The sequence below is a fragment of the Podarcis filfolensis genome (genome assembly GCF_964270895.1).
Source record: "Podarcis filfolensis genome assembly, chromosome: 9".
Classification (NCBI taxonomy): Eukaryota; Metazoa; Chordata; class Lepidosauria; order Squamata; family Lacertidae; genus Podarcis; species Podarcis filfolensis.
In genome coordinates, this window is record NC_139610.1 from 40,816,777 (window position 1) to 40,833,920 (window position 17,144).

The following is a 17,144-nucleotide window of genomic DNA, read 5'->3' on the forward strand; positions in this document are numbered from 1 at the left end:
ATGATCCTTTTCTAGTCTGCTGGCTTGCTATCATCCTGTAGCTGTTTTGCATGATGTATAGATAATATTCCTTTATGCCTGCCAAGCATAGCCTTTGTATAAGAAAATGTTGTAGACAATGCAGGGCTCATAAATCTGGTTGTGAGCTAGAACAGTTACCAGAACTTAGTGCAAAGGGACATCTGTGAGCAGTGAAGCACTCTGCATTTTAAGTGTGCAGGTGTTGTTTGCAAAATGACCTGTTTAGCTGGTGTCACTGGTAATTCAGTGCCTTGAATATAGGTCCAGGACTAAAATTATTTGTCAGCCTTTTAGGATATATGAGCTGCAAGCAGTCTGGTTTGGGAAACACCATTCAGAGCAGACCTCACACTTTTGACTGTGAGCTAGGGTGGACCCAAATGGTTCCTGACATGAATGTGTAAGAGACTGCACCTACAGTTTATATATACCTTGATTCTCGCACGCCTTGGTACTCGAACGTTTCGGCTCAACACCAAAAACCCAAAAGTAAGTGTTCTGGTTTTCAAACGTTTTTCAGAAGCTGAACATCCAATGCGGCTGTTGGCTATTGTTTCACTATTGGCTATTGGCCTGTGCGAATCGGAAGCTGCGCCTTGGTTTTCAAACATTTTGGAAGTCGAACAGACTTCCAGAATGGATTATGTTTGAGAACCAAGGTACCACTGTATACCACAGTGGATCATGTAGGACTCCTTGGCTGCAATCCTGTACACACTTCTTTGGAAGTAGATCCCACTGAACTTACTCAGGTCTACCTCTGATGTGTAAGATTGAACTGTTTATCTGTCTGGGTATTGCAAATTGAATAGACCAATAGGTTGGTGCCACAAACCTGGAGAATTAAAGCAGTCTTGTAAATAAATATAGAAATATATAACCCACCTGCATATGCCGGGAGTTGCAGAACATCTTGAAATGAGAGGAGGGCAAGCTGTTAATGCAGAATGCGTAACTACAGAAACGAGAAACTACAAAACCAAAGTCTACAGTCAGAAAAGAAAAAGAAAAACTCCAATTGCTGCAGGACATGACCCTGCTGTCCCCTTGTGCACTTAGTTTCTGAAATGGCACTATGGGGTAAGGATACGGTCATGAACCCAGTGACTAGCTCTGGGACACCACTTTATATATTGATATGCCCTCCATTTCCATACTAGCTGATTCCACAACTCTCAGACATTATTTTCCTTGCAGAATAGGCTTCCTTGAAGAAGAAGAAGAAGAAGAAGAAGAAGAAGAAGAAGAAGAAGAAGAAGAAGAAGAAGAAGAAGAAGAAGAAAAGGTTTTGCAGGGAATGCTTTTTCTTTCCTCTCCCTAAATGGATGCTTGCACATTCATTTATATTCCCTGTCCATATTAAGAGACAGAGCTAATTGCCACTACTAGGAAAATGATTTTACCCTGTGCAAAGATGCACAGATACCACTGGAACAACCGGATGGCTTCAAAGGGTGACTTTTTTCTCCCTGAAGAGTTTTCCTGCAGGAAAACCAGCTCTTCTGTAAGGTTCAGTGACAGGAACTCTACCTGTACTCTGAAAGCATCAGAATCTTCAACCTGCTTTTCCCACACTTCCTTACCCAGAAGGGAGGCACTCAAGGCTAATGCTCCTTAAAAGCTTTAAAGCAAAACTCTAGCCTTACAGAAAATCTCCCTGGCATCCCATTTTGTTGCAGATGCATTCCTGGATTTTCTCTGCTTTGCTGGCTTCAGTTTCAGTACCTTCATAAAATACCATTTGCTAAGATCTTGAAAAGCCAGTTTCAAGGAGGAAACTTGGTGTGATCTCTAAATAACTCAGATGGCACACGGTCTGTAAGCAACTAGGCAAAATATTGTCAGAGTTGCCAAAACAAAAGTTTCTAGCTTCAGACTGAAACTGTCCATTCTTACTAATATTTTGTTACTGTTGATTAGCAAACGAAGACACAGGCCTTCTGAGGTAGACAGGTGTGAGAAGAGGCCTCTGTACTGAATAAACCTTAAACATTTCTAGAAAAGACAAATCTATGTTGATCTGCACACGCACAAAAAGAACCACTACTGCTAATATGCCGATCAGGAATCTAGGAAGAGCCCTACTGGATCAGACCAAAGGCCCATCTTGTCCAGCTTCCTGTTCTCACAGTTGCTAACCAGATGCCTATGGGACATGAAAGATGGTGCCAGGCAGCAGAGGAACCAACCCCCACAACAGGTTGGCAGGAATGGACAAGACAAGGGAAAGTCATTACCATCGTCTTTTATTCAGTATTCACAGAGAGAGGCTTGGGAATGTGGCCTCTCGGAATAATGGCGTTGCTCTGAGTAATTCTCCCCTCCCCTTCTCTCCCTCTTCCTCATTCGTCATCCCTTCTACGGCTGGCACTGAGGGCCTTTTGCTTCTGAGCCCTTTGCTCTCCTATTTTTAAGGCTCGCCGGGTTCTGGGAGATGATGGGTCTGGAATGCTTTCTAGTGACAACGTGTCAGCCAGCTGCTACTCCGGTTCTGCCTCCTCCTCCTCTCCCATTATTTCCCAACTTTCCCCCTCTTCTTCCTCTGAGCTGTGATCTCCCTCAAACCCCTGTTGTAATTCTGAACTGTCGTCTTCTTCTCTGGAAGGGTCAGGCTGGGGAGGCAGTCTCCACCATTCCTCCTCTGCCCAGTCCCTGACAGATGGAGATGGTGCACAGCCAGCATGCCTAGTAGCCTTATTCTTCATAAATTTGTCGTGGATTTTTTAGTATAAAAACCTAAGTCACCACAGCCTGTTCCAGTTGGCCTGTACTTCTCCCACTGCTGAGTCAACTACAACCAACTAACCTGAGGAAGAAGTCTAATGACTTGCTATATGTTGATTTTGTTTCGTTTTAAAACGAGCATTGATGTTATTTGTAAGCTGCCTTGGAAGGATTCACATTCTAAAAGGCAGGATATATAAATCATTATAATAGGAACAGAGGAAACTGCCTCCCACCAAGCCAAACAGTTGGCCCGTCCAGATCCATACTGACATACTGGCAGCAGCTCTCCAGGGTTTCAGATGGGATATTCCCAGTCTTACTTAATGATGCTGGGGGTTGAATCTACACCTTCTGCATGGAAAAGGGATATCATTGAGCCATGGTTCTTCATCAGGTGCAAATACATTCCATATCTTTGCTTAAGAGCCAGTATGGTGTAGTGGTTAAGAGCGATAGATTCGTAATCTGGTGAACCAGGTTCGTGTCTCTGCTCCTCCACATGCAGCTGCTGGGTGACCTTGGGCTAGTCACACTTCTTTGAAGTCTCTCAGCCCCACTCACCTCACAGAGTGTTTGTTGTGGGGGAGGAAGGGAAAGGAGAATGTTAGCCGCTTTGAGACTCCTTCGGGTAGTGATAAAGCGGGATATCAAATCCAAACTCTTCAAATCCAAACTCTTCTTCTAACTCAGCAATTTAAGACTTTTTGTCTTGATTATCTGGGAGCTTTGCCTTTTAATTCCACCTAAACTAAATTTTGCAGTGACACCTTCCCTCCTTAGTTACAAATCCATGCACACATTTTACCACATTACGCAAATTAGAAAGAATACACTATTCTGGAGCCTTTGAGGCCTTTTTACTTTTCAGAGCCAAAAAGATGTTCAAACTTCAAGTTGAGTTGCCCCTGACAGCCACAATAGTTTCATGAAGAAGTTTGAATGAAACTGTTTTCAATAAATAGATAGTAATAGTGGCAGAAGAAGAGATTTCCATTATGTTTTCTATCTCAGCTCAAAAATTGTTCTTACCGGGATCCCAAAAGATTTGACTTCCCATTTCAAGGTGTATAAAATAAATCCTCCTTCTAATTCATAAACTGGGCCCCAACAATCAAGCCTTCTGCTCATATAAACCTACCTATTCAAAGTCAAACATTCCAAACGCTGTTCATTTAGGACTCCCACTTGTGCTCATAAAGACTCGTTCATGGCTCTGTATAATACATTGCTTCAAAGAGACCCAAATAAAACATCTTTACAATCTACATTAAACAACTTTGAATAATAAAAGCAGAAGATTCTCTGCCTTAAGTCTTCTGGAAGAAGCACTGAGTCTTCTATTTAGTACTTTATTTTATCTAGATTGGGCTGAAATATCTGAACAGTAAGTGAGCTAAGATAATGCAGTTGTTTTGTCTTCTCCTGTGCCAACTGATCAGCACCGACTTTAAGCGCAAAGGAAGTTCAGCACAAAAATTACAATTTGTAATATAAAATGTGATATAAAAGGGAATGGAAGATGAGAGATGTGTTTTGTATTCATTTGCAGATGACTCCTAACATACCTTCTAGTGACAGGAATCATTCTCTACGGTAGTTGGTTATTTTAGAATTTCTCTTTGGACATTAGGCCCTAGTGAAAAATGTTTATGCAGCAATAAATCTGAAAGGCTTGAGGAGGTTCATGAAAGGACGTTTTCCTGTCCCTCCTATACTCTGTATCCTCCTATGCTCCCAAAAAACCTCTCTGGAGGATCATGTGGTCCTTCTGAACCATATAGGGTAGGATGTGGGGGTGATTTCCCTCCCCCAGCAACACCCTGTGCTCTATCTTGTGGGAATGTTGAGGGTGGCAGGAGAGAATACATTGATTATTAATAGCCTTCCTAACTTGCACTAGCAAGTTTCTTTATATAGCAGATAGCATTCCCCCCTTGCGCAGCAGAAAACTGGTTGCAGACTTGTGTGAGCCTCTTAAGACAATAGACAATTCAATCTGGCTTGCCCAGATTGAGATATGTTCTATTATTCCTGGTAAGACCCCTTTGATCCCTCCTAAAAGAATAAAGACACCACAGTCTTATTCATAAGGAACAAAAAGTAGTTTTACTCACAATCAGACAGAGCACAGTGTGATCCCTGAAGGCAGGCTTTAAGCTTAAAGTTACAAACGTGTACAAACAGGTTTACCCCATATGGGAGATAACCTGGCGGTTGGGCTGATGGCTGGCAGCCAGCAGTACAGTCCAGGTGAATCAGGAAGTTTGCAGGACGAAAAAGAAGATTGAAAAGAGGGAGGTGGCTGTGAGACATGGCCTTTTACCAGGTCTGGAAAGGTCACGCCCACCTACTAGTCACATGCAAGGAAGGATGCTCCAGCCAGGTGTAACAGGAAGTTCAGCTGACTGGACCAACATCTCCTGCAAGACCATTCTAGCAAAACAGGTACAGTGGTACCTCTGGTTACGTACTTAATTCATTCCGGAGGTACGTTCTTAACCTGAAACCGTTTTTAACCTGAGGTACCACTTTAGCTAATGGGGCCTCCCGCTGCCACCGCGCCACCGCCGTGCGATTTCTGTTCTCATCCTGAGGTAAAGTTCTTAACCCAGGTACTATTTCCAGGTTAGCAGACTCTGTAACCTGAAGTGTTTGTAACCCGAGGTACCACTGTAATGTTGTACTTGACCGCTCCCAGTGGATTACATCCCATGTATCTCACATTGTTCAACTGTCCTGAGAGGTTTATGAGGTGGGAAGCAGCTGGCTACAGGGGGAGAGGAAATTTGACTTCCATGAACTTCCTTAAGTTAGATTCTCATAAGATCCAAGCCTTTATCTTCAAGGTGCCCACAAGACACCATGGGTTTTTTGCTGCAACAAATTTAGCATGGCTTCCTTCTGGTATTTATTATTTAATATTACTGTTCTGTTTCATTTGTTCTGTTTCCTTATTTGTTCCCTGTATCCACCAAACATAGGACTGCTTGTCTGTTAAACTCTAGAAGATCTAGCTTACTGATCCACATCAGAGCTGTGCCTAGGCATTTTTATGCAGGGGACAAGTTCTAGGCAGGTTCCCAGTTCTGTGTCTCCCCAGGGACCTGGCATCAGAGAAGGCTGGTCCATTAGGGCAAACCAGGCCATTTCCTTACTAAGGGGAATTGCAAGGGCACACCTGGTAGACCTATCTGAATCGTAAATATCTATTCTGAGGATGCTCAGAGCTGTTTCCTTGATGGCCACACCTCTCCATCAAGAGAAGCATCAGGAAGTGTTTCCTACTTGGAGAAGCTTGTTTTGCTTTGCTGTAGAAGTCCTATTGTAAGGAAAACAACAAAGTTAGAAATTGCAGCCCTGCCAAGTCAAAGTGCCACCAGCTTCCACTGCCTGGCATTAAACATGGTTTGACCTCCAAGGCAGAACCTTGGGAACAATGAAGAATGGAGCAGGGGGACAAAGGGTTGAGAGAAATGGTGAAAGGACAGGATGCTCAAAGGCTGAATCTACCTGCTTGTGTTAGGCAGCAGACACAAAGCCAATGAGAGCTGCAAAACTGAATCTGCTAAGCCTCCAAGGCAAGCTAAGGTCTGACTTAAAATTGTTCTATTCTGGAATGCTGACAGGGTGATTAAAAAATCCAGCAGTTCTGTAGACCCTCGACACTTAATGTGTGTTTTTGAACTGTTTAACCGATAGCTGAACTATGTATAGTAGTCTCATGCAGTGCTATTTTTCTAGAAAAAGAGGTGCCAGAACTCACCGTGAACAACTCCTTTGTTCTCTTATAATGGCAGTGGTGCCCACCTGAGAGGTGCCGGAACTCAGTTCTGGTGAGTTCTGGCTGAAAAAAAGCCCTGGTCTCATGTAATCCTTCTTTCATACTTTGCCTGGTACTTATCTTTGCTAGACTCTTCAGCCCAGTCATAAACCCGGTCGCTCTGTGTAGCTTGTCTCTAAATAAATACATTTAGGACTGCCACCTGAATAGGGTTATAATTATTTTTAAATAGAGTATTCTTGTGCTTTTCTGAAGCACTTCTCATAGTTTAACACACTGTCTGGCCTTTTCACATTACATGATCAACTTTTTGACAGGGCAGGAGTGGACAAGCACAGCTAATGGAATAATAGCCTGCAGGGTCTAGCTAAATGATATACGAATATAATCAACCTTTGTGATGACTATTCAAAAGTAATCCCTTTAGCTTTCAAGTGCAACATATATTTCAGCACAGCAAAGCTGCAAGAAAAAAATCTCTGCAGACTGCACTGATACAATATGGCTTTCATATCTCCACAGTGGTTTTGACGCTCATTGTGAGGCTTAAATTTAAGGTAATGGCTACTGTATATTCATGTAAGTTGAGAACAATACCTTTGATTTGTTGTGGAAATGTTATTCTAGCTACCAAGGGTCCTATTCTGTAAACTTTGACACAACCCTTATATGCAGTTTACTGCATACTCTCTCTCTCTTTTTAATGGAATGTGCTAGATAAAAATGGTTTGCCTAGCCAAATTTTACATATTCATTCATCTGGATCTTAATAAAGCTACCAGATAAAACCGTCACTGTTTCCAGACCTTTACTTCTGATAATAGTTAAAATCAGCAGCAATTAGTAACTGTGCTGTTAATACTGGTTAAAAACAGATATTAAGATTATTCCATGAGATTTTCCTGCACCATCTCCATGGAGATACATGGAAACTGTGCAAAAACCCTACTGTGCTAGGAGAACTTCAGAGAGGTTATACCCATGTCTAATTGTGGCAATTTCCCACAGTGATTTTTATTGTGTTTTGCTAAACCACAAAAGCATGACTGTTTGAAAATTCAAATAAACTTCAGAGCAGAATAAGGAAATGTTTCTTGTCACTTGAAATATGCCAAATCGAAGAGACTGCATATCCTGTCAGATCCTGGTCAGATTTTATCAAATGTATGTTACTATAGAAATAGCATGTATATGGTTTACACTTACACTTATTGAAGTGATAACTCACACGTCAACAAATAATATAGTGCAGACGGCAACAAATGGAATTACAGAAAATGAACATGAAAATCTTGCAAGTCTAAGCAATACTACCTGAGTTTTATTTTATGTGTGCTATACTCAAATATTTAAAATATAGCATAACAAGCAGAATAAAAATTGGCTCAGTTATTGGTTTAATTTCCTTTGAAACTGCTTCAGTGTGAGAAACTTGTGCATATAATTTTGTGAATATCCAGAGTACCATAAATACATAATGGGTTAAATTTTCCAAAGTTCTTGAATTTTCAGTTTTTATATTAGTCTAGTGGATTGAAATGTTGGACCTGGGAAAAAATAGTGGGCAAAGAAGCAGGGGAGGGAGAGAAGTGATAGTTCAGTGTTCAACTGCTGGTTATCTTAAAGCATGGGATAACCAACATGGTGCCCTCCTGATGTTGAACTACAACTCCCATCAGCCCCTGCTAGCAGGGCCCATGAAGGCATTGTAATTCAGCAACCTCTGGAGGGCACCATGTTGGCTACCCCTGTCTTAAAGCAACATAACGATCGACCATTAATTAGCAATAAACCTACAAAGTTAAAGAGATACTATTGTTAACTGGGGTAGCTCAGTTGGGAGAGCATAATGCTCTTAATCTCGGAGTTGTGGGTTCAAGGCCCATGTTGGGTCAAATATTTGCATTGCAGAGGGTTGGACTAGATGGGCCTTGTAGTCTGTTCCAATTCTTTGATTCTGTGAGTCTGTGACTGTATCATGGCACTTTATAGGGTAACAAGAGGGGAAGAGAGGAAACAGGAGTTGAAGGCCAAAACAGGGAAGAACGTGTGCCCATTACTCGTATGCTTTGTTTCAGTAGAAGATGAGGATGTGTCAAAGGCATCACATTTTTTTAGGAGGAGTTTTCAGGAAAAGAGAGAGGTGACAGTCCTAGGTTTCTGTGGGGGAGTTCCAAGCAAATGGGAGTAGCAAGAGTGAAAACACTGGCATTTAAGGGAACAGGAAACCTTTGGGTGGGAAAGCTGGAAAAGAGAAGGCTGCAGGCACAGATATCTCAGAATAAGAAGTTGGAGTAAAGCAAGAGTAAAGCAAGGGAGGGCAGGTAGGAATGAGGAAGTCATGCTGGATCCAGTTTTCAGGGTTACAGTGAATGGGTTTAACAGAGAACATACCACATGGCCTGAGTGACAAAAGGTGACAGAATTTTGAACAAAGCTAGTGAGAAGACCAAGGAGTGGCATCAGAAAGCCAGGGAAATGGGAGCTAACTGGAACTTGAACCAGTTTTCACTGAGGAGGCAGAGAGGAAGGGTCATATTTTTACAGCATTGTACAGGAAGGAGCAATTTGACTGAATACTGTTGCTTAAATTTATGTAAATAGTTCAGCTCTGTAACATTAACTCCCATCATTTGTTATTGCCTATTTATCTGCATACACCAGAAGTCACTCATAAAAATGAAGGGGTAATGGAAAACTAACAGGGAAAGGAATGCTGCTTTATAAATTACTTATTCCTTTCTTTTTAAATTACTGCTTCTCCACAGGCTTCAAAGGAACTCTGCCCATACTTTTTTGGAAGGTGTCACAATTAACTCTGAAGTTGTGCATAACTTTCCTTCCCATAAAAAAGGTTCAATGCTTCTCTAATACTGATATCGATTAGCCAAGGGTACATAAATTTCCAGGCTAATTGCTGGGCTGCTAATGAGGTCCTTGCTAAAACTAGATATTATGTAGATGGGGCCTCTAGCAGCCTTCTTCAACCTGGTGCCCTCCAGATGTTTCAGACTACAACTCCCATCATCCCTGACCACTAGCCATAACATCTGAGACTGATGGGAGTTGTCTGAAACATCTGGAGGACACCAGATTGGGGAACGCTAGTGTATGGTATGTGCATCTGGATTAATAACATATTATAATATTAAATACTGTGATTAGCATAACTTGAACACATGACATATTTCTATGTTGCATGGGCTTCAGATGTTTCAGCAAAATGGGCTGCTACAGAAAGTCGGCTCTGAGTTATTTTCAGTACACAGAAAGTTTCAGTTTATGGTGAGTGTACAATGAATATCCAACACTTTGATTAATCCTAAAATTAAGGTCCCATGGCAGTACCTATCAGACTTCTTCCTGTGGTGCATAGGTCAAAGTTTGTAACACTAATCAAACTCTGGCACTCTACAATGTGGTCAATTTGGAATTACATTTTTTTATATCTCAATTTCTCAGTTAAGAAGGCTGTCATCTCAAAAACTCTGGGTTCTTCTGAACCATGCAGCTGTGGTAAAAGACTCCTTGCCTGGAATATCTGTCTCTCTTATGTCTAAATAAAATGTCTTATATAGGTTGCTTGGGTTGGGAGACTGTAACTCTATGTCTAAGATGAAAGAAGACCAGTCAGTTCTACATCCCAAATGGAGCCCACAGCACTGAGATATAGCTCAGCAGAGAAAGGCAGTTCACTGTGTGTTTTTAAGAAGCTACTGTCATTACTGACATCTTACTTATAGGAAGAAACTACTGGGAAATTCCAAAGCATGTTTGTGAAACAGAGCTGCAAGCTTTGGTTGGTGGATTAATCAAGTAAAGCTTTGGTTGGTTAAATTGTAGGGACCAATTTTAATCAGTGAGCACAAAATTTAATTGGCAAAGCTGAATGCTTGCTTATTTTTTAAGACACTTTAATAAAGTTCTGGTGTGCTGTTATAGTAGGGAATTAAAAGGAAAATATCTAAGAGGACTTTCCTTCTTAAGGAGAAACTTATTGTTTGTTAAATGGAGTGTTATATTGTGTTTCCTTCAATATGTCTTAAAGTCACCTTTAGTGGGAGTCTGATTGTAGACAGATCTATTGGTATCTAAATGATAAATGAATCAATTAACTGACAAAAATGTAGATGTGTTAACTGCTTAAAGCTTTTTTTTTTTACAGCTAATGAACCACCCTAGGGTCAAAAAATGCACAAAATATTTGACCACAATGCCTGCAGTTCACATGAAATGTTATCCCTGGTTTAAAAACAATGCTGGGAGTGGTTTTGAAAGGACCATTACCCTGTGCAATGTTTCACATGCTTGGCATTGTGTATAAATGGTTGGTTCCAGAAGTGGTTGGTGCCAGAGCATGCAATGTTTTTTGTTGTTGTTGTTGTTGTTTTGCAAATTAAATTTTTATTGATTTTCAGTAAACATACATCCATTCATAAATTACACATATATAGGTTAAATATTTAACTTAGGCTCTATCATGCCTCTGATTTCCCTCCATTTCTTTGGTAAGTTTCAAATAAAATTCTAATGTCACATACTTTATATATCATATTATCAACTACACGCTGTAAGAGTTATTCCAACCCTACCAGTGTCTTCAAAGATTTACAGTTGTTTCTTATATATACATCAAATATTTACTCCAATTTTCTTGAAACTTCTGCTCGTCCTGATCTCTTGATTTTCCTGATAGGCCAGAGCATACAATGTTAGCACGGTAGGTATCACTGGGAGTAAGTGATGCTGGCATGCTGATTAAATGCAATCACTAATAAAATCTGCACATGGCAGCAGAAACACCTGATGAACCGGGGGGGGGGGAGTTTGCAGAATAATTGGTCCCCACTTCCCTTGGCTATACTCGTCACAATAGCGCTTTTACTGCTTTCTGTTTTCTCAAATGCATAGGCAAGCATGAGCAAGAGTGGAGATGTGCTGCCAAGCCCAATCCCCTTTAGTGCATCACCTTGGGTCTCTATTATACAGTCCTCCATGGATTTGAGAGTGAGGGTGTGGAGCAAGGAGCATCCTCTACTCTTGGAAGCTCCCCACACAGCTTAGAACACTGATGGTGCACATGTGTTTCAAAGTTGTGGGGAGCCTTCCCATCTAGGAGGCGGTTCTGTTTCAGACCCCCATCCTGTAAGGGGCCCAGGAATAACATGGGGCATGGCTGGCCATTGTGCCTCCACTGACCTTCCTGTGGCTGTTTATATGCAAGGAAACAATGCCTGAGTAGGGCTTTGTAGCATGTGTAGAAAGCAGTGATGACCTGGGACTAGGAGAGGTCTCAAGTAGAGCCACTCTGCACTCTGTTCCAGCAAGTGAAACTTCTACCTGTAATCTCTGTAGCAAGTGAAGCATCTCAAGTACTGATGTGTGTTTCAGGTGGCAAGACAGAAGAAAATGTTGAACGTGTACTTAGATCCACTGCTGCTTCAGACTTCGTCTGGTAATTTTTTTAACTATATGCCAGATATCCATTCTGTTCACATCTGTATATGCTGTCAATTCTACATCTTATATGGATGTCAGTAAAAATAGTTTTAACCCAATCGTGGATATGTTTTTATTACGCATTTTTTATTTATCCTATCCAGATACTTTATTCCTAATGGAATGAATAAAGCTATGTTAGAAATGCATTTACAATTCAACGTTAACCAGTTAACTTTTTTTAAAGAAACTTTATTAAATTTTAAAATAAAGGCAAAATACAGACAACATCAAGCATACTGATACAAAGGAGGCAGGAGGAAAACTAGAAAGGAGGAGAAGGAAAGGAAAGATTCATGCAATGCTTCTTTTATAATCACAGTCCAAGACATTGAGAAATCACTTTATCCTAATCTTCTAAAATATATCATTTCCACAAACATAATTGAACCTCTGGGGATCTGTGCTCCATCTCTATTATATTGACATATATCAGAAATTAGGCCAAATAGCATAAAAATGATCTGATTTGAAGTCTCCCCTGGTTACTTTTCTTTTATAGGTGAGACGCTCTGGGAGATCTATATCCCAGACTCTATCAAACCAATAATCAACCATGGGAGATGAATGAGATTTCCATTGACTTGCTATTTACATTCTGGCTGCTGCTCATGAAAAAAAAGACCAATGTCTTATAAGATTCTCTGGAATTTGCATTGCTTTCTGTGAAAGCAAGGCCAAGACTAGATCTGGTGTTGGTGATTTATCTGTTATTTGAGAGATAGTGGTAAAATCCTTAATCCAAAAACTATATAAAACTTCACATTCCCACCACATATGCATATAAGTTCCAATAGTATTACGGCCTTGTCAGCTTAGTGGAGAGATATTTTATTGATTTTGAAAAGGTGTTCTGGAGTCTAATACCACCTAAGTATTTTTTTAGAGTGGATTACTGAATCCTATATTATTTAGTTTTTAGTGAAGCATTTATACAAATTTGATCCCGTTCATGTTAATCAATCTGACATTCAAGGTCACCCTCACAGGATATCCTAAGGCCCTGGGAGGAACCATAACCTAGCTTATTAGTAATTTGTAAATATTGGATACTGAGCCTTTGGAATTCAGAGATTTCTGAGTTAACTGAATCCATGTATGTGGTATATTTCCATTTTTTTTCCTTTAAGGCTGACATGGGCATAGGATGACTATTAGGAAGAATATTGTCAGTTTTATAAATTTCTGCTGCCTTCCATTGTTTATATTGTACATATTTGTCTGTACAGCAGACGGATAGGTGGTCCAGTATAGGAATTAAAGGGGATGTAAATGGAGCTAAATGTGAACATCAGTTAACTTCGTTTCACTTTGTTTTCCATTCTGTAGATCTATCGGAGAGCTTCTGAAGCTGATAAATGAGTTTAAGAAGATACTTATTAGGAGAAGCACAATGAAAGTTTGCATTTCATTTTGGAACGTTAATAGGGGAGCACATGGCAAGTATAATCAGATACATGTTTTAATGTGTGTTATCTTTCATATCCACAATTGTCAACATACAGCAGCACATTAAAAGAATTCCAAAAGAAAATTACTTTTTATTCATTGCCTAACTGGCACCTTATTCTACAAGGTGACCCTCAATTAACTGCTTGGTGCCTCCATTTCCATCAAAATGAATGAATGCGATGGATTTGTCCAACTAGATACTGTAAAGAACACTAAATATATTCTCAGGTGTACATGTGTCAAGTAACTGGTTTGCATTTTGTCCGTTAGGATTATAGCTGGTGCTGCCTCGGAACTTACCAAGTGAACTTCACAAGTTCACAATGATCTCCTGGATTCTCTTTCAGCAGCACAGAAGAAAGCTTTGCTGCACACACCATCTTCTCTGTGTCTATGGCATGCTCATGGGTGGCTGCAGACTTTAGAAACCTTATGGAAATTGCCTCCATTGCAGGGTGTCCAGACTCAGTGCTCTGCCTTTTGTCCCCTCTTACACTGTGAGATGGGGACGCGGGTGGCGCTGTGGGTTAAACCACAGAGCCTAGGACTTGCTGATCAGAAGGTTGGCGGTTCAAATCCCCGCAACGGGGTGAGCTCCCGTTGCTCGGTCCCTGCTTCTGCCAACCTAGCAGTTCGAAAGCACGTCAAAGTGCAAGTAGATAAATAGGTACCACTCCGGCGGGAAGGTAAACGGTATTTCTGTGCACTGCTCTGGTTTGCCAGGAGCGGCTTAGTCATGCTGGCCACATGACCCAGAAGCTGTACGCCGGCTCCCTTGGCCAATAAAGCGAGATGAGCGCCGCAACCCCAGAGTCGTCCGCGACTGGACCTAATGGTCAGGGGTCCCTTTACCTTTACACTGTGAGGACAACTCAAAACACATCATTTGGCTGCTCTGTAGGACATTGGTGTAGAATGAACCCAGCCAATCAGGCCCATAAGAGGAGGAAGGAACAAGCACCTCTCCCAACACAGACAGGGGATTGCAAAGCACCACAATTTCTTGTCGCTGCTTTGTAGCACCTTTCTTGTGCTTTTGTTTTAAATTTAGACCTAGTGCGAAAAAAGACAATGAGTGAGCAGCGTGATCAGTCATTGGTAAGGAAGTAGAGAAGCCCCTCCCCTTTCCATGTAATCTCTCCCCTGATTTCTTCTTTCCTGTTCTTTCTCAGAGTGCCCCCATTTGGTCAGGCCCATTCCTCAGAGCTTCTGCACTGCAAGCCTTCCTGGCAGGAGCAGAGTTTGTTTGTTTTTCAGACTGAGGGCCACATTTCCTTCTGGACAATCTTCCAGGGGCCGTATGCCACTAGTGAGCAGGGCCAGAAGCAAAAGTGAATGGAGAAATATGTGTAAATTTTACCTTTCTATAGTAGACATACCCCTCTCTGTGTCCTCCAGCCAGGGAAACAAGGTCCATCACATACCAGCAAGGCAAATAGCACTCAAGAAGGATGTGAAGCAAGACTGGTGGGAGAGACAGGTGCCTGAAGAGGAGTGTGTCTCGGAGAGGATCTTACGAGACACATAGAGAGGCCTGGAACACCACATTTGGCTCCCAGGCCTGAGGTTCCCCACCTCCGCTTCATGGGCATAGTCAAAATTTTTGTTAGGGGGGCAGAACCAATGTGAGTGGCCAGTTAGTTAAGTATTTCTATTGTTTTACTTGATCGGGGGGGAGGGGTTGCCTACACCCATGCTCTGCTTTCTGGCAAAACTACTCCATTTCCAAAAAATATTTGTCCCAGTAAGGAAGGCAGTCAACATCGCTGTGCTGAATTTGCAGAGTATGTGCATATGCATGTGTTTCATTCCAGAAGGGAAGGGGGAAGTGTGTGTGTCTTTAAGTCAGACCTGGTACTAAAAAACAGTGGTCAATCCCTGAAGAAAAAACAATTCTCTAATTACTTGAGAGCTGGGAGTGGAGCTCAGCCACATCAGGCAACTCAAGTGGGTGGGTGGGCATGTCATGAACTGGCAGGAAGACGGGAAGGGAGAAGAATAGAGGTTCCCAAGGAGGTGTGTAGCCTGGACTGGGACACACCAGAGCAAGCAGGGGATGAGGACAGAAGTACTCACAGGGTGACAGGATGGCGAAGGGATGGGAATCTGTGCATAAGAACCAGAGGAGCAGGAGCCAGAGCGGCCCCTGTCTCCATAAACACGGCAAGCTCAAGGAGGCTGAGGCAGGCAAGGGCCCACAGCCCAGCTCCCTAGCTGGCCAGGTGGAGCTCACTAGCTCTGGGAGGGGAGATGTGATTCCTCAGCTGCTTGGAACAGGTGAGGGTCACATGCCTCGTCAAGTGCAGATGCTGCAATCAGCGTGCAAAGGGCAAAAGGGAAGCAGAGCTGAGGTGCTTTATTTGCTCAACTTCCCATGTTGGACCTTGGCTTGGATGCACCTGGACTTCTATGGAACTGTGCTTCGGGTTTGACTCTGGACTGTATCCTGACTGCTGGACTTCAGACATGGCTACTTGGATTGACCCTGGACTGTGTTTCCTGACCTTTGGACTTTGCTTTTGTGGATTGACCCTTGGACTTTGGACTTGGCATACTGACAGGTAGGCCAGGGGTTCAGGACAGGGGGCATCAAAAGCAGCCCTGTCCTCCTCCCATACATTTTGTCTTTCCTGCCTTCTTTCCCTGAGTCTCTGAGTTTGCTTTGTCCTAGTCCTAGGAGCTTCTGCATTGCATGCCCTTAAGGCAAAAAATGATCTTCCATTCTGAAAGATAATAAGTAAAGCCACTTGTACCTGTTTGCTGCTTTACAGGGCGAAGGGGGAATGAAAAAGAGAAAAGTGTGTGTGCATGTGTATGTATTCTTGTCTTCTATTGAGTGGGAGACGGGAGACAAGGAATATGAAGTAGCTTTAGGCAGAGCAATGTTTACTCTGATGTGCATGAGACCCATAAAGCAGACAAAATGGCCAATTCTTGGACCCTGAACTCTGCTCTTTGTGTGAAAGCTGGTCCTTCCAAATACATCCTCAAGCAGAACATGAGATAATTCATTTGTTGATGCTTCTCAATGAAAAATTACAGGATATAAATACATTACAAAGGGCATGAAACAGTCAGAGTAAAGCACTTCTGAGACCTGTTTGTGTAAATGGAAGAGTGAGTTATGCATATGCCATGTACACAAGGAAGACTCCTGAACACAGTGGCTTACTTCTGAGTAAAGAGGTGTTGGAATGTGTTGTCAGGACAGATGAACAGCCATAATTTAATATATGTTTGTGATTCCTCTTGATAGACTGAGAAGCCTGTGAATGTCTTGGGTTATTGGTTGAGATGATCTGGCTCTGTTGCATGCCCATCCAGTTTCAGTCAGTTGCCAAATCTGGTTACTCCTGCTTGCAGGAGAATTCCTTGCTGTGGTCCCAATGTTTCAAGACCTAAATCTGTCTCTGACTACTGTTAGCTGCCCTGGCAGCCTTGCCCTCCACCCCACTAGCCCCAGTGGACCCCAGCTGCCATGGCTCAAGAGCTTTGTGGAAATTACAGATTTTGATGAACTGGTCCTCTTGTTTTTACCTTGCTTCTCCCATGATCCATTGTGAGAAAAGAGCATTGCCAGTGTATTCAAAACCTGACAGTACATTTGGTGGTGATGGCTGAAGAAATGCCTGAGGTGCTAATATCTAAGCAGAAGAGAGCCAAG

The 17,144-nt window shown here is 42.1% G+C and overlaps 1 protein-coding gene across 2 annotated transcripts in view; it reads left to right on the plus strand.

Moving 5' to 3' along the window:
* Window positions 1–13,562, plus strand: part of TTC29 (tetratricopeptide repeat domain 29) — a 105,724-nt gene extending 92,162 nt beyond the window's left edge. For both annotated transcript variants that reach the window (XM_083631256.1, XM_083631255.1), the window contains exons 12-13: window positions 11,921–11,984; window positions 13,358–13,562. In XM_083631256.1, the coding sequence (XP_083487382.1) occupies window positions 11,921–11,984; window position 13,358 (65 nt within the window). In that variant the 3' untranslated portion in view covers window positions 13,359–13,562. The remainder of the gene's footprint in view (window positions 1–11,920; window positions 11,985–13,357) is intronic.
* Window positions 13,563–17,144: the final 3,582 nt, after the last annotated feature.